The sequence below is a fragment of the Heterodontus francisci genome, chromosome 2 (genome assembly GCF_036365525.1).
Source record: "Heterodontus francisci isolate sHetFra1 chromosome 2, sHetFra1.hap1, whole genome shotgun sequence".
NCBI classification, from domain to species: domain Eukaryota; kingdom Metazoa; phylum Chordata; class Chondrichthyes; order Heterodontiformes; family Heterodontidae; genus Heterodontus; species Heterodontus francisci.
The window spans coordinates 59,567,583-59,586,019 of NC_090372.1; the positions used below are offsets into that span (position 1 = coordinate 59,567,583).

Below are 18,437 nucleotides of genomic sequence, written 5' to 3' on the forward strand. Positions count from 1 at the left end.
ATCGTCCTTCTCCATAGTGAACACAGATGAAAAGTAATCATTTAAAACCTCACCTATGTCCTCTGGCTCCACACACAGATTGCCACTTTGGCCCCTAATGGGCCCTACTCTTTCCCTGGTTCTCCTCTTGCCCTTAATATATTTATAAAACGCCTTAGGATTTTCCTTTATCTTGCCCGCCAGTGTTTTTTCATGTTCCCTCTTCACTCTAATTACTTTTTTTTAAGCACCCCTCTGCACTTTCTATATTCCTCTAGTGCCTCTGCTGTTTTCAGCACTCTAAATCTTCCAGAAGCCTTCTTTTTTTCCCCTGATCCAATCCTCTATATTGTTTTCAAAGAAGTGACAGGTCAAGGTTGATAGCGGTCAAAAAGTTGATCTCCTGTTGACTGTTTCGCTTTTGAATTGTTGAGTTGGGGTTGAACTGTATAAAAAGGGAGAACACTTCCACGGAGAGAAGAGAATTCGCAAGGAAGAAGACCACAACCCAGCTCAGCTTTCCAGCGCCTCTCTAAAGCACCCCGAGAAGTCCACTGTCAACTCATCTAGTCTCCTGTCTTTGAAGAAAAGCCTGCTAAGTTCATTCTCAACGCCGCCTGAAAGGAACTGTTCTAAAAGATCCCAGTGACCCATCTGTGTGTACTTGGAGGCCAGACTGTATGCCAATTTTGCAACACAACATATCTCATCTGCTGTTCCTTCAAGAACAAGCAAGTATTCAGCCCAAAAGTATTTTTTGTCTGTAATAGAGTTCTAAAAACAAAAACCCCCTTTATTTTTCTGGTTAACTGGTGTATGTGTGCGTGCGTGAGCATGAGGGGGCTAAGGTAAAAAGGGAACTTTAGTATTTCAAATCGGTGTGTTTATGCTTTATTTCATTACTGGTTAAGACTTGTTTTATACTAAACTGATATAACTGTTGTTGATTGAAGAAAACCAATTGGTGCATTTTATTCTGGGTTAAAAAAAGAGTCCACGATTGACCATATCACTAAGTGGGGAAAAATTTAAATATGTGTTGTAACCCATGGAGAAGTGTAACTAGAATAAGCAGTGCACTTCTCCCGCCTCAATTGTAACAAGCTGACCAAACCTTTTGGCTCAGTAAATTGCAAAGCTCTGTGGATTGTGCTCCAACCATTTGGATGTCCAAGAAACTTTATCACAATCCTGAAACTGCTTCATGATGACATGACTGCGATTGTCTTGAGTGGGAGATCTGAAACAGACACCTTCAAAATCCAGACTGAAGTCAAGCAAGGATGTGTGATAGACCCCATGCTGTTCACATTTTATTGACGGCAGCTATTCACTTCAAAGATCAACTGTCCTCTGGCATCAGTATTAAATACCATCTAGATGGAATTCTCTTTAACCTCGGTCGTCTCCGTGTCAAAACTAAACTGACCACCGTAGATGTACACGAGCTAGTTTGCGGATGACTGCAGTGTTGTTGCCCACGCTGCACCAGATTTGCAAGCCACTCTCAATCTCTTCAATTCTGTATACAAGCAACTCGGCCTGTGCTTGAATGTTGCCAAATCAAAACTCGCATCAACCCACAGCTGGTCAGCCAAATATTCCACCTCCAATATGTTCATGAAACACTCTGGAATATGTTGAGCACTTCATACCTTGGCAGATACCTCTCTCAAAAGGCTACCATTGACAAGGAGATCCATAACAAACAGAAGCATTCAGCCCCGAGCCTGTTCCGCCATTCGATAAGATCATGGCTGATCTGATCATGGCCTCAACTCAATTTTCCTGCCTGTTCCCCATAACCGTTTACTTGCTTGTAGATCAAAAATCTAGCTAACTCAGCCTTGAATATATTCAATGACCAAGCCTCCACTACCCTCTGGGGTGGACAATTCCAAAGATTAACAATCCATTGCTGAATATATTTAAGACGGGGATAGACAGATTTTTGGTGTCTGAGAAAATCAAGGGATATGGCGAGCGCGCAGGAAAAGAGAGCTGAAACCCAAGATCAGTCGTGATCGTACTAAATGGCGGAGCAGGCTCGATGGGCCATATGGTCTACTCCTGCTCCTATTTCTGATGTTCTTGTATTCCTCTGCGAGAAAAGAATTCCTCATTTTCACCTTAAATGGGAGAACCCTTATTCTGAAACTGTGTCCCCTAGTTCTAGATTTCTCAAGGGGAAACATCCTCTCAGCATGTACCCTGTAAAGTCCCCTCAGAATCTTATGTTTCAGTAAGATTACTTCTCATTCTTCTAAACACCAATGAGTATAGGCCCAACCTACCCAACCTTTTCTCATAAGACAACCCCAGAAATCAACCTAGTGAACCTTATCTGAACTGCCTCCCATGCAAATGTATCACTCCTTAAATGAGACCAAAACTGTACACAGTATTCTAGACGTGGTCTCACCAACACCCTGTACAGTAGTCATAGAGTCATACAGCACTGAAACGGGCCCTCTGGCCCGAGTCTGTGCCGACCATCAACCACCCATTTATACTAAGCCTACATTAATCCCATGTCCCCTACAATCCCCACCTTCCTTCAATTCTCCTAACACCTAACTATACCGAAGAAGGGTCGCTGACCCGAAACGTTAACTCTGCTTCTCTTTCCACAGATGCTGCCAGACCTGCTGAGTGAATCCAGCATTTCTTGTTTTTGTACCTATACTCCATCCACCTTGCAATAAAAGTACAACATTCCATTTGCCTTCCCAATTACTTGCTGTACCTGAATGTTAAATTTTTGAGATTCACATACAAGGACACCCAGATCCCTCTGCACCGCAGCATTCTGCAGTCTCTCTCCATTTAAGTATTTTGCTTTTCTATTCTTCCTACCAAAGTGAATCTCTCATTTTCCCACATTATACTCCATCTGCCAATTTTTTGCCAACTCACAACCTATCTCCATCCCTTTGCAGACTCTGTGTCCTCCTCACAACTTGCCTTCCTAACTATCTTTGTACTGTCCACAAATTTGGCTACAACAACCTTCATCCAAGTCATTAATATAGATTGCAAATAGTTGAGGCCCCAGCCCTAATCTCTGTGGCACCCCACTAGTTACAGTTTGCCAACCTGAAATGATCTATCCTGACTTTCTTCTGTTAGCCAATCCTCTATCCATGCTAATATATTACCCCAAACACCATGAGATCTTATTTTGTGCAGTAACCTTTTATGTGACACCTTATCGAATGCCTTTTGGAAATCCAAATACACGACATCTACTGGCTCCCCTTTATCCACCCTGCTAGTTACATCCTCAAAGAACTCGAATAAATTTGTCAAACACTATTTCCCCTTCAAAAAACCACATTGACTCTGCCTGATTGTATGGTGATTTTCAAGTGTCCTGCTACTATGGCCTTAATGATGGATTCCAGTACTTTACCAATGACAGATATTAGGCTAACTGGCCTGCAGTTTCATACTTTCCTTCTCCCTCCTTTCTTGAATAGAAATGTTACATGTGTGGTTTTCCAATCCGCTGGGACCTTTCTAGGGAATTTTGGAAGATTACATCAAATACATCCACTAACTCGGTAGCCAGTTCTTTTAAGAACCTAGGATGCAAGTCATCAGGAACAGGGGACTTGTCAGCCTTTCATCCCATAAATTTGCCTAGTACGTTTTCTCTAGTGATAGTAATTGTTTTAAGTTCCTCCTTGCTTTTTTCCCCTGATTTTCTATTATTGGGATGCTTGTAGTGTCTTCTACCTTGAAGACTTGTTCAAACTCTGCCATTTTCTTGTTTCTCATCATTAATTTGTCAGTCTCATCCTCTAAGAAACCGAAGTTTACTTTAGTTACTCTCTTCCTTTTCACACAGTTGTAGAAGCTCTTTATTTTTTTTTATTTTTATTTTAGAGATACAGCACTGAAACAGGCCCTTCGGCCCACCGAGTCTGTGCCGATCAACAACCACCCATTTATACTAACCCTACAGTAATCCCATATTCCCTTATCACCTCCCTACACTAGGGGCAATTTACAAAGGCCAATTTACCCATCACCTGCAAGTCTTTGGATGCGCGAGGAAACCAGAGCACCCGGCGAAAACCCACGCAGACACAGGGAGAACTTGCAAACTCCGCACAGGCAGCACCCAGAATCGAACCCGGGTCCCTGGAGCTGTGAGGCTGCGGTGCTAGTCTATTTGCACATTCTAATTTCTTCCTTTTAAGTCATCCTTTGCTGATTTCTAAACTTTTCCCTATCCCTGGCCTACACCAATCTTTGCAGAATTGTACTCCTTTTATTTCAAATTTGATATCCTTAATTTCCTTAACCACGGATGGTTCATCCTTCTTGTCGAGTCTTTCTTTCATAACACCAGATCAGCTGCACCAGTTCAGCCTTCTACAAATTATGACAGCAAGCGTTTGACAAAGACCTCTGTAAATCAACAATAGTCTTAGGTGTACAGAACAGCTATACTCACCCCGCTCCTGTACTGCAGCAAGATCTGTACTTTGGATCAGTAACCCATAGGAGCACTAGAGAAATTCCATCAGAAATGCCTCCGCCACATCCTCTGGATTCAATGGGAGGACCATTGGAAAATGCTAATATCCTTCTTCAAGCCAGATCCACAAGCATTCAGGCAAAACTCCCACAAAAATCAGCTCCGATAGACTGGCCACTGTGTCTGCATGACTGAAAATCGTCTCCACCACCTGGTCCTGTTCTTACAGTTCGCACATGACCAACATTCCAAGGAAGGACAAAGAAAACACTTCAAAGATACTCTGAAGCTCTCCTTGAAGCGTGGCTGCATTGACTTTAATGACTGGGAGGAGCACGCTACCAACCACTCAATGTGACAACTGGTCTATCTAGCTACATCAAGCTTTGAGTCCCAGTGCCTTAATGATGAGGCAGAGCAACAGCAGAGAAGGCAAACAAAGGAAGCAAATCCTGCACTCCGGATCCCACTACCTTGTGGGACATCCTATGTGCCCAAAGATCTGCAGGTCGAAAAACAGCCTGCTCAGTCACATGAAGATCCATGGCAAAAACTCACAACCCTAAGTAGACGCTGTTCTCAAACTGAGGGTCAACCAACAACAGTAACGGTAACTGGTGTTACGACCGACCGCTCCTGTCAAAGCCCCCAATCAAAATATACAATTCTGATTGTGGTGAGACCAATGCACTGATATTTCAATCCCGTCATTCCACAGATCAGCTAATATCATTTAAAACTTTCCAAATTAAAGAAAGACCCAGCCAAATTGTACCATCTATTAACTCCCGAAAGAGGCTAACCAAACCAGGTGTCTTCATCAAATTAACAAATTAACTCTTTAATTAGAAGAGCTAAATTCTTAAACACTATGAAGATGTAAATGACATTTAAAACTGAAAAAATTACAGTCCTTGCAAATTTACAGTCCAATGTTGCTCGAAATCCTCACAGGATGTTGCTTTCCTTCTCCAGCAAATTTCAACAATTAACAACTTGCAAACACTTTCAACAGAATCAATCTGACTTTAGAGTTTTTGAGGGATAAAAGATTGTCACAGTCTAACTTCCTTTTCTTCAATTTAAATTACCAGAGATCTCTGTCTTGGCTTAATGTTTTAGAATGAGATAATAATTAAACAGACTAAATTCCTATTCCTTCAGTTTAGATGGTTGACATCTCTTTTTCAGGTGCGCTCATCACAGCTGTCTGTGTCTTCTGTCCTATTAGCACAAACTGTCTCACTAAAAGCCAGTTCAAATGGAATTGAAACAAATGTATCGCATGAGACTCACTCCCAGTGGCTGTTTCCATGGTATCGAGAATGCACCCTTTGAATTGCAGTCTCCAAATGGCTGTTTCTAAGGCAACGAAAATGCACCTTCCTATAACTCCTGAGGCTTGCTAGTTCTTAAAGCAATACTGATCCCTTGCAAGCCTTAAAGGCAAACCACATATTCCGAATAAAAACTACAGGACCATGACACTGGACACTGTACTCAGGGTTTATCTGATCAGAGCACGATACAGTTTGACCATAACTTATTCGATGGTTTTGGCTATATAGTTCATTAATCTATTAATTTTGTTGATTGTTGTTCTGCAATGGATGGACACACCGAGTGTCAAGTTACTGAGACTCTCCAGCATCTTTCAACTTTATCGTTAGCTGTTTGACCACCTACAAGGATTAGCTGCGTTTCCCTCTTTTCCTTTCTATATTCAGAACTTGCCATATTAAATTTCATCTGCCATTCACTTGTATATTTTGCAAATCTGCAAATACAATGTTGATACAAAATATCCAGAGGATTTTCAGTTTACTAGCCGAAAGATTTTAAAACTTTCAAAATGTTTTTCAGCCTACCTAGTTGGTGATACCTGAATACACATTCAGCAAAAGACTACTGGCAAATGAATAAGATCAGGAAGATCACATCATAAACCTTCAAGAGTCTCAATGTCATAACTGGTTACAGCATATATCAAATACTGTGACACACTTATTTTAGGTGACTACATCCACCATTTTGAAAATCTAAGCAAAGCACTGCAGTTTAGTCAATGATCTTACAAACCCAAAGATAAGTTAGTTTGGTCTTTCCTTATCTTGGATCTGCCTTAAGGCCATATACAAAAGTGATAACTCTTATTTTCTGTATTAAAATGCCTGTTTTAATACTAGAGAACACTGTTAAAATACATGTTTTAATAAGAGAAGTGTTTCTGCATTTAACAATAGAGAGTGTCATCAACCTCCACAAACTCAAGAAACACGGTCACTAAGGAGACAATAGTCTTTTACAGTGGAACTGCTGAAATTCTTGAAAAGTTAACATTTCCAGTTACAGGGGTCAAGTTGATAGCTAGCTGTGATCAGGGCAAGTAACAGACAATAGGGATCTCTGAACTTGCGTCATTTTCTTGAGAGTCAAACAGGAATTTCTCACATTTTTCCCTAAATAGGTAAACACTGTTTTACCATCTTCCAAGAGGGAACAGAGTTAAAGGGTGGGTGAATAGTACACAAGGCTACACTGATCACTTAAAAAGTTACATCTTTAAGTGCTCTAAATTCAGATGAAGGGTCACAGACCTGAAACATTAACTGTTTCTCTCTCTGTAGATACTGCCAGACCCGCTGAGTATTTCCAGAATTTTCTGTTTTTATTACAGGGTTACCCTGTTGACTGGTTAGGCTTGATGCAACAGGGTGGTGTTTTCTCACCTTTATTTTCATATGTAAAACACAACAGTTTGATACGAAAGTTATGAGTTGTGTAGTCCAGATGGTTGATGCTTTTTCTGTATAAAACTGCATATAACTCGTTATGAAATACAGTATTTATACTTTTAAAGAATTCAACATTCATATTTTCTATCCTTTTGGGATGGGGGGGGGGGAGGAGGGGTGGAGTTTCACAGCATGCATACACATGCATGTACACTTTCTGTATCCGTTTTTTCCTTCCCTGACAGTACTCAATTGCTGTGTCGTGCTCTATCTAGTGGTCCAGTTAACAAATGGCTTATCTTAAACAATGAATGAGAGTTAAAGATGGGATTCAATTTTTCAATCATCTGCTACGGAGGTCAATACTCCAAGGTCCACATATGCAAAAAGCAGCAGGAGAGAAATGTCATTAACAAGAGGTTACACAAACAATTTGGTTTATACAAAGAAAATCTCAGGCATATGCTTATACAATTCTGAAAGGTTATCAACCTTGAAACATTAACCCTGTTTTTCTCTCCACAGATGCTGCCAGACCTGCTGAGTATTACCAGCATTTTCTGTTTTCATTTCAGATTTCCAGCATCTGCAGTATTTTGCTTTTAGTGTCAGCTGTGGTTCAGTTGGTAGCACTCTCGCCTGAGTCACAAGCTTCCTGGTTCAAGTCCCAATCCAGGGCTTCAGCACAAAAATCAAGGTTGACACTCCAACACAGCATTGCATTGTCGGAGGTGCCGTTTTTCAGATGAGATGTTAAACCGAGGCCCCATCTGCTTGCTCGGGTGGACATTAAAGATCCCATGGCACTATTGCGACGAGGAACAGGGGAGTTATCCCCAGTGTCCTGGCCAATATTTATCAATCAACATCACAAAAACAGATATTTAGTCATTATCACATTGTTGTTTGTGAGAGTTTGCTGTGTGCTTTATGGCTGCTGCGTTTCCTGCATGACAACAGTGACTACACTTCAAAAAATACTTCCCTGGCTGCAAAGCACTGACTTCCAGTGATCACAAAAGGCACGATATAAGTGCAAGTCTTTTTTCTTTTACTTATACAATGTCACTTCATTTTTCCCCATTATCACATGGTGCAAATATCAAAGAGTCATCAGCATCTGCAAGTCTGTGCTAAAGCACAAGTTGCAACCCCCTAGAATCTACAGAACCAACACACAGTTGAATCAGCAGGTACGTATTTGCACTCAAATGATATTCCATGAGAATTTTACCTTTTGCTCAAGAATGTTTCTCCAATTACTCATACGAACCAGGTGCCGCACAAACACCTTTAACTGATCAGTAAAGACTGATTAACGACGCTGTCCATTACCAGCTTAGCTTTCTGCAACACAAGACAACATATGGGGCGACGAAATTTAATCTACTGTTACCCTACCTGATATTATTCCACTGATGAGTACAATAACAGTACCACAAATAATTCTAATCAAATCTCGCCGAGTATCTGAACCTCAAAAAGGTAAATAATTTACACTCGATTGCAGTATCAGTTAGAAACCCTCCGTGCATTTAATTGCAAATACTCAATACAATTAAAAATGTCAAACTTTCAAAGTTAGTGGTGTCCGTTCACAAATGGCGTCGCTGTGATCTGGTGCTACAAGTTAACAGGAAGCTAAACATTGTGCGAATTGGTTTCCCAGAGGGACGGTATTCAGAACTGGGAGCTTCCTTAAGGAAACAAGCAGTAAGCCTGAAGCACTACAAGGCAGTGAACGGATGTACCGCAGCTGCTTTTGAATTTCTGCTCAGACTTTGCAAGTCCGTGGCATTTACAGTGTAATAAGTTAATCCTGTCTAGTTATTACACGAAATAAAAACAAGAAATGCTGGAATCACTCAGCAGGTCTGGCAGCATCTGTGGAAAGAGAAGCAGAGTTAACGTTTCGAAGAAGGGTCACTGACCCGAAACGTTAACTCTGCTTCTCTTTCCACAGATGCTGCCAGACCTGCTGAGTGATTCCAGCATTTCTTGTTTTTATTTCAGATTTCCAGCATCCGCAGTATTTTGCTTTTATTTTAGTAGTTATTACACGACCCCGTTACCTTAGCTTTGGGCAAACTTAAAAAAAAGAATTGCAATTTACGCCAGAAATCGCAGATCCAAACCATAATAAAAATCCAATAAAACAAACGTTTGAATAAAAATATAACTCTTTCCGTGTCTGCGATTGAGCCACTGCGTTTGCAACAACTGTGGAACGGAAATGCGAGGTTGAATTAACCGCGTGAATAAGAGATTGCTTCCCCATCACTTGCAGATCTGTCCCATCAGTTCTCGCGCTGTCACTGCCAGGGCCTCAATTGCGATTTAACACTAAAGAGGAAAAGAGAAAAGCAGGAGAGCCTCAGGCCAGTGTCTACAGTAGCGGCACAAAGTGTACATCGGGGAGCTGCACACAGCAACAGTGAGGGCTGCGATACCCAGAGAGGGTGCAGAGCGCACGGCCCCGCTCACCGCTCCATCCCTGCTCCCCTTACCTTGGCTTTCTCTAGCGCCGAGAAGCGGATGTCATGTACAAAGGGATTCCTGACCGGCGGTAGGCGAGCCCGCTCCTCCTCATCACCCCCAGCGCCGCCTGCTTCCGCTGAACAGTGCCCTCTCCTCGACATCCTCATCTTCAGCCAACAGCTGCCACGCCACTCGGTAATGGATGGAAGAGGGCACCGTACGCGGGTCAGATCCAATCCGCCTGTGTCGCAGTTACTGTCACCCTCCCTCCCGTCTCCTCTTCTCGCTTCCAGCGACCCTGCGCGCACGCGCCCAGTGCGGCGAGTGGCGTCTTCGCCGGCGCGCGCGCACCCACGTCAGAGCCGGAGCACGCGCTGCATCACACCCACAGCAACTTCCCAGGTCCGGGCAAGCAAGAGAGTGGAGCTCCCAACTGAGGATGCATGAATGAAGTTAAACAGAAAGAGAAATACAGAAAACATGTACGTAATTGGGGGATCCTCTCCTGACCTCGTTAGCTCCAGAGTCACCTCTGCTGGTCCAATTAAAATTAGACTGACCTACCTTGGTGAGACTGTACCTGGAGTATTGTGTACAGTTTTGGTCTCCTTATCTAAGGAGGGTTATACTTGCCAGAGAAGGAATGCAATGGAAGTTTGCCAGACTAATCCCTGGGATGGCAGAATTATCTTGTGAGGAGAGATTGCAGAAACTGGGCCTGTATTGTCTAGAGTTTGGAAGAATCAGAGGTAATCTCATTGAAACTTACAAAATTCTTACAGGGTGTGACAGAGTAGATGAGGATAGGATGTTTTCTCTGGTTGGTGAATCTAGAACAAGATTGTCCAACCTTTTCACGTGGGTGGGCGGGGGAGCCACATTACAATTTTTGTCTTACATGGGGGGGGGGGGGGCCGGTGAGAGAGTTTCAGAAAGATAAAGGCATTAAAATTTATCTTACTATTAATCAAAACAACAACAAAGCTGCATTTTTGTGATGAAGCTTTAAATGAGAAGACTAATTTGTTGACTTACTTTCTAGTCACTATGTTGGACACTGATTTAGTGAGATATCTGGCATTTTCTTTGCTTGCACAAGGAGTCAATGTTTGCCCACACACTTGTTGAAGTGATGCGGAGTATTCTGGATAGATGTCATTCTGTCAGGAGTGATCTTGATGTCTCTCTCTCTCTGTCCCTCTCTCTCTCTCTCTCTCTGTTCCCCTCTCTCTCTCTCTCTCTGTTCCCCTCTCTCTCTTCCCCTTCTCTCTGTGTTCCTCCTCTCTCTGTCCCTCTCTCTCTGTCCCCCTCTCCCTCTCTCTATGTCCCCCTCTCTCTCTCTCTCTGCCCTCCTCTCTCTCTCTCTGCCCTCCTCTCTCTCTCTGCCCTCCTCTCTCTGTCACCCTTTCCCTCTCTCTCTGTCTTTCTGCCCCTTTCTCTCTATCCCCCCTCTCTCTGACAGTTGCAGAGAGCAAGAGCGCTCAGCAATTGGCTGATCAGTTTTTTTTAAAACCTCAAGTCAGTTTCACAGCTGACAGATCCTGACATCGGGAACAGCAGCTTCTGAACTTCAGACAGATTCAGAGTTTTTTAAAGGCCACCGAAAAACCCTGAATCTGTCCGAAGTTCAGAAACTGCTGTTCCCGATATCGGGATCTGTCAGCTGTGTAACTGACTTGCGATCTTTTTTGAATGCTGGTCTGACAATACGAAATTTCTCATCTCCAGTCACGTTCCGTGGGGAGGATGAGGTACGGCCCCGGGTAGTTTACACCTGCGGGCCAGATTCTGGCCCGTGGGCCATATGTTGGACAACCCTGATCTAGAACCATGGGACACAGTCTCAAAATAGGGGGCAGGCCATTTAGGACTGCGATGAAGATGAATTTCTTCATTCAGAGCGTGGTAAATCTTTGAAATTCTCTCCCCCAGAGGGCTGTGGAAGCTCAATCATTGAGCATGTTCAAGACAGAAATCGATAGATTTCTGGATACTAATGACATCAAGGGATATGGAAATAGTGGGGAAAAAAGGCATTGAGGCAGATGATCAGCCATGATCTGTTTGAATGGCACAGCAGGCTTGATCGGCCAAATGGCCTACTCCTGCTTCTATTTCTTATGTTCCTATGCCTCTATATTCATGAAAGAAGAGAATGCTGCCAATGTCACAGAAAGGGACAAAGAGGCAGAGAAAATGGATGGGGTACAAATAGATTAGAGATAAGGCACTTAAAATATTGGCAGTGCACAAAGTAGAAAAGTCACCTGGTCCAAATAGGATGCAGCATAGGTTGCCAAGAGAAGTAAGGGTGAAAATTGTGGAGGCAGTGACCACAATCTTCTAATCCTCGCTTAGATATGGGAGTTGTGCCAGAAGACTAGAGGACTGCTGGTGTTACAACCGTGTTTAAAAAAGGCTAAAGGGAAAAACCTGCCATCTACATGCCAGTCAGCCTAGCATAGTGGTAGGAAACTTTGAGACAATCATCTGAGACAAAGTTAATTGTCATTTGGAAAAATATGGGTTAGTAGTGACAGCTAGCATGGATTTGTTGAAGGGAAGGATTGATGAAGGTCATGCAGTTGAGCTCCATGGATTTTCAAAATGTGTTCAGTAAAATACCAAGTAATAGACTTGCTAGTAAAATTGAAGCCCATGGGATTAAAGGGGTAGTGGAAGCATCCAAAATTGGCTAAGGAACAGAAAGCAGAGAGTAATGGTGAATGGTTACTTTTCAGACTGGAGGTAAGTATTGTTACAAGGCTTCCAATTTTTGGTTAAAACTTGAGAATCTATATTTTTAAACACTGAAAAGGATTTCATGGTCATTGAATCATCTGGAGATTGCTGAACTTTGTGGGTGTTTTTTTAAAAGGAAGGTCAACAAAAGGTTGACCAGTAAACAAGTTTTTACTGGAAGGCACATGATTTCAAGTAAACATAGCAGGGGGTTTGACTTTCGAGGTATTTTTGCATATTGACAAGACAGGATTTATGGTTTCATTTTCAACGGGTAAAAGCAGCTAGTTTTTGGACTAAAAGAGGCAGTTGGAATTTGCTTATTGACCTGCCAGGAGATCACAAAAAAATCCAGACCACTGTTACCTCTCTTTGAAGAATCCCTGCTCTTGAAAAGCAAAAGCCCGTATGACGTTGTACTATTGCCTCCTGTATTTTGAAGAAATCCTGAATGTTTGCAGAAACCTTGCATCTTTAAAAGAACTTTGCATCGAATGTGTGAGAACTGAAACCTTTGTTGCTGCACACCTGATGTAAGACCTATGTGAAGCCTTCTGTAGCTGAATTTCTTTGAACACCTCCCTAAACAGACTGTTCATCAACCTCGCCTAGAAAGATTCCTAGTAGCAACCACCTATTCGACTTTGTGACACCTCGTCAAAACAAAGGATTTCCTTCCATATCCTCTCTGCAGTCTAAGTTATGTTGTTTATTCCTTCTATTTCTTTGTAACAGCCGTAAAGAAAAATCCCTTTTTTTCCAGTTAACTGGTTAATTGGTTGTGTGTGTGAGTATGTGTGTGAGGGCTAGGATAAAAAAGGGGCTTTAATATTTTAATTCATGTATATATTTACTTCATTATTGGTTATGACTTGGTTTATAATAAACAGATAATGTTGTTGTTTATTAGAGAATCCTGATTGGTTTGCTTCATTTTGGGTCAAATAGAGTATCTAATTGACTGTTTCCGTAAGTGGGAAAATTTATTGATATGTTGTGACCTGTGGAGAAGTGGTTCTGAATTAACAGTGCACTCCTCCGGCCTCAGTGGTGACAGATTAATTGGGGGCTCTTGTCGGGATTTAGCCCAACACCAACAACGTTGTAAGTGGGGTAGTAATAATTGTAAAAGGAAAATAAAAGAACCAGGCTTCTTGTGTAATAGGGTAAAGTCTACACCACCAGAATGTCTTTAGCAGTTGCTGAAACTTTTCTGGGGAAGGAGGATGCATCCCTCAGTGACTTGCGATACTTAACCAAAGTTAAGTTAATGGCAGCATAACTGGGGGTAGAATTGAAATCGGGAGCCAAAAAGCAGAGATAATTGAAGTAATAGCCCAACATTTGAAATTGGAAGAAGAAGGCAAATCAGAGGGTAGTGAAGTTGAATTAGCTAAAATTCAGTTACAAATGAAAAAAAACTTGAGCGGGAACATTATTATTATTTATTATTTAATATTATTATTTATTATTTCATAGCATTTCAGCTATGAAGAGAGACTGGATAAGCTAGGGTTGTTTTCCTTAGAACAGAGAAGGTTGAGGGGGGACCTGATTGAGGTATACAAAATTATGAGGGGCATTGATAGGATAGATAGGAAGAAACTTTTTCCCTTAGCAGAGGGGTCAATAACCAGGGGGCATAGATTTAAGGTAAGGGGCAGGAGGTTTAGAGGGGATTTGAGGAAATAAAATTTCACCCAGAGGGTTGTTGCAATCTGGAACACACTACCTGAAGGGGTGGTAGAGAAAGGAGCCCTCACAGCATTTGAGAAGTATTTAGATGAGCACTTGAAATGCCATAGCATTCAAGGCTATGGGCCAAGTGCTGGAAAATGGGATTAGCATAGATAGGTGCTTGATGGCCAGCACAGACACGAAGGACCGAAGGGCCTATTTCTGTGCTGAATAACTCTATGACTGTACTGGGAACAAGAAATGGAAAAACTTAAGCTTCAACAGGAAAAAGAAATAGCAATAAGACAACTTGAACAGGAAAAAGAAATAGAAAAACTTAAATTTGAGTTTGAAAAAGAAATGACAATGAAAAAACTGGAGTTTGAGTACAAGGAGAAGGAAAGAGCAAGAGAAAGAGAGGGAAAGGAATTCAAATTAAGAGAGATGAAACTAAGATACAGTGCTGTATCTCTCTATGACTCTAAGACAACAGAGTGGTCTTGATGCCAGTGGAGATTCTGGTCAGGAAGAATCTGAGTCCAGCCCAGGACCCAGCAAAAAGCTGTTTAAATTTATACAAGCTCTCCCTAAGTTGAGGAAAGGGACATAGAGGCAGTTTTCATTTCTTTTGAAAAGATAGCCAAATGAATGAAATGGCCAACGGAAAGCTGGACACTGCTGATGCAAAGTGGGTTGATGGGCAAAGCTCATGCAGTTTATACCATGCTTTTTGAGGAGGCTTCTACAGATTGTGAGATGGAAAAAAAGCTATTCTGGCTCTGCATGAGTTAGTCCCTGAAGCTTACCGACAGAAGTTTCGGAACCTCCAGAGATTGGCTGAGCAGTCTTATGTAGAACCTGAGAGGGTAAAGCAAATCAATTTTGATCATTGGATACGGCCACTGAAGATGGCAGCCACATATGAGAACCTTAGGGAACTAATTCTCCTGGTAGAATTTAAAAATTCATACCCTCCAGTAGTGAGAACTCATGTGTAGGGCCAGACAGGCAGCGGAAATTTCTGATGATTTTGAGGTTGTGTATAAGCCCAAAACCTTTGTCCATCACCCCTCACAAATCCGAGAACAATAGAAGGTGGGAGAGTGAAAGGAAGGCAAGTTTGGTTAAAGGTTCGGCACAACATCGTGGGCCGAAGGGCCTGTACTGTGCTGTACTGTTCTATGTTCTAGGAACAGGATTAGTCCTTTCAGCCCATGGAGCCTGCCCCGCCATTCAATACGATCATGGCTGATCTTCCACATCAATACCTTTTTCCCACATTAATAAGTAGCCAGGGACAAGAAGGGACAGCTGGGAACACCCCAGGATCCCCTCCTCAGCCAGAAAAGAAGATGCTGAGGGTGAAGTAAGGTCCACAAGCTGAGGTATTATGATTATCGCAAGGTGGGACATCTTCATTCAGAATGCTGGAAGTTGCGAGGTAAACCCATGGAACTTGTTGGGGTACACAAAGTCAATGCAGCGAAAGGGGCTCTGACTGAGAGTACAGCAGATCAGACTGTAGCTTTGACGGCAGCTGTAAAACAAAATACAAAAACCAATGTGAGTGTAGGGGTTGAGAATAAAGTACTTGAAAGTTATAGGGAATTCTTGTCAAAAGGAAAAGTAACTCCTTATCCCTCAAGTGAGGCAGGCAAACCCAGAGGCCTGCTCAGGTCGGGAAAAAGGAACCCGACCGAACCACAGCGGACCCGAGCCCGACCTGGCCCAAGTCCCTCCGATTTAGCCCCGGGCCTGACCCGACCTGAACCTGCCCCGACCTGAACCTGCCCCGACTTGACCCGACCAGACCATTCGTTTACTTACCTTCCAACTGGGGAGCTCCACAAAGCTGCAGCCCATGCTCGATGACATCATAGTGAACATCACTCACTGCGCAGACTCAGTTTCGTCCCGCACTGCCAGCTCAGGTAAGTTTTTTTTAATTTCAGTCCTTACCAGCAGAGCACTTACCGTGTGTGTCCGACCCGACCCGAGCCCAAAACCCGGACCCTGAAGATGGACCCGACCCGACTCCACCCGAACCTGACACGTGTCGTCGGGTTCGGGTCAGATAGCAGGCCTCTAGGCAAACCTATTATTATACTTAGAGATACAGGAACTACCCAAACTCTTTTGCTGGGGAAAGGCATAACATTTCCACGGAGAGTGCACTGAATGCTAAAGTTTTCGTGAATGGTATTGGCAGGGAGTATATACCCGTACCTTTGTATCAAGTGCACCTAGAGTGTGACCTGATATCTGGGACAGTAACTGTAGGAGTGGTCCATAGTTTGCCGGTAGATAAAATTGACCTACTCCTAGGGAATGATTTGGCCGGAGCAAAAGTGTTAGCTTCTCCCGTAGTCACGAGAAGCCAAGTGAAGTTAAAGAGACAGAATAGTTGCAGGAAAAGGTTCCAGGAATTTTTCCTTCGTGTATAGTGACCCAAGCAATGGCTAAACAAGATCCATTGTTGGAGGTACAATTGGCACCACAGACAGATAGCCGAATATCTGAAACTTTCTTTGGGGACTTAGATAATCCAAATGAAATGTTTAATAATCTTCTCTGATCACAGCTCAGCAAGCTGATCCAGAGTTAAATAAAGTGGCACAATCAGTTCTAACAGAAGTTGAGGCAAAAGGTATTCCAGAAGGCTATTTTGTTAAAGACGGGGATCTGATGAGGAAATGGAGACGGCCTCACAGACCTGTGGATGAAGAGTGAACAGTTGTTCGCCAGATAGTGGTACCGCCTAAGTATCGCTGGAAATTATTAAGGTTAGCGCATGAAATTCATATAGCAGGGCAAATGAGAATCCGGAAGACCAAATCACATATAAGTCAACATTACTACTGGCCAGGTCTTTCCAAGGAGGTGGTGCAATTTTGTAAAACATGCCATACGTGCCAGATTGTGGGAAAACCACAACCTGCCATAAAACCGGCACCTCTAATTCCCATACCAGTTATTGGGGAACCATTTAGTCGGGTGTTGATAGACTGCGTAGGACCCTTGCCGAAAACAAAAGCGGGACACTAATATATACTCACTGTCATCGATATGGCTTCTCGATTCCTAGAGGCCATTCCCTTGAGGACAATTACTGCTAAGGTAGTGGTAAAGAAGTTAACCCAATTCTCCACTGGATGTGGATTACCAATTGAAATTCAGTTGGACCAAGGTTCCAATTTTATGTCTAAGATATTTCAAGAGGTTATAGGTAATTTGGGTATAGCACAGTTAAAGTCTTCAGCATACCACCCACAGACACAGGGAGCTTTAGAAAGGTACCATCAAACCCTCAAAACAAGATCAGGGCATACTGTCATGAATATCCCCTTGATTGTGATAAATGGCTTGACTTTCTTTTATTTGCCACTAGAGATTCACCGAATGAGTCTACAGGTTTTAGTCCTTTTGAATTAGTTTACGGACATGAGATAAAGGTCCTCTAAAATTAATTAAAGAAAGGCTTTTAGAACAGAGGGTTGAATCTTCTGTACTAGATTATCATAGAATCATAGAAAGTTTAAGGCGCAGAAAGAGGCCAATTGGCCCATCGTGTGTATGCCAGTCGATAAACAAACCACCTATTCTAATCCCACCTTTGGTGCCATTGAATGTCAAGGGGAGATGGTTAGACTCTCTCTTGTTTGAGATGGTCACTGCCTGGCATTTGTGTGGCTGGAATCTTTACTTGCCACTTATCAGCCCAAGCCTGAATGTTGTCCAGGTCTTGTTGCATGCAGGCACAGACTGCTTCAGTATCTGAGGAGTTACAAATGGTGCTGAACAATGCGCAATCATCAGTGAACATCCCCACTTCTGACCTTATGATGCAGGGAAGGACATTGATGAAGCAGCTGAAGATGGTTGGCCGAGGGCACTACCCAGGCTAAACTCCTGCAGTGATGGCCTGGGACTGAGATGATTGACTCCAAACAACCACAACCATCTTCCTTTGTGCTAAGTATAACTCCAACTGGTGGAGAGTTTTCCCCCAATTTCCATTGACTCCAGTTCTGCTAGAGCTCCTTGATGCCATACTGGGTCAAATGCTGCCTTGATGTCAAGGGCAGTCACTCTCATAAAATATAATCATAGAAAGTTTGCGGCACAGAAAGAGGCCACTTGGCCCATTCTATCAGCGTGGAAAAATGAGCCACCTAAACCTAATCCCACCTTCCAGCTTTTGGTCCGTAGCCCTCCAGCTTACGGCACTTGAGCTCCATATCCAGACTCCTTTTGAATGAGTTGAGGGTCTTTGCCTCAACTACCCTTTCAGGCAGTGAGTTCCAGACCATCACCACCCTCTGGGTGAAAAAGTTTTTCCT

General features: G+C 42.8%; 1 protein-coding gene across 2 annotated transcripts in view; it reads right to left on the reverse strand.

The window, feature by feature from the left end:
* The window catches only part of LOC137384533 (lysophosphatidylcholine acyltransferase 1-like), a 294,731-nt gene extending 284,734 nt beyond the window's left edge, over positions 1–9,997 (reverse strand). For both annotated transcript variants that reach the window (XM_068058678.1, XM_068058684.1), the window contains exon 1: positions 9,708–9,997. In XM_068058678.1, coding sequence (XP_067914779.1) covers positions 9,708–9,845 — 138 coding nt within the window. In that variant the 5' untranslated portion in view covers positions 9,846–9,997. The remainder of the gene's footprint in view (positions 1–9,707) is intronic.
* Between the last annotated feature and the right edge of the window lie 8,440 nt (positions 9,998–18,437).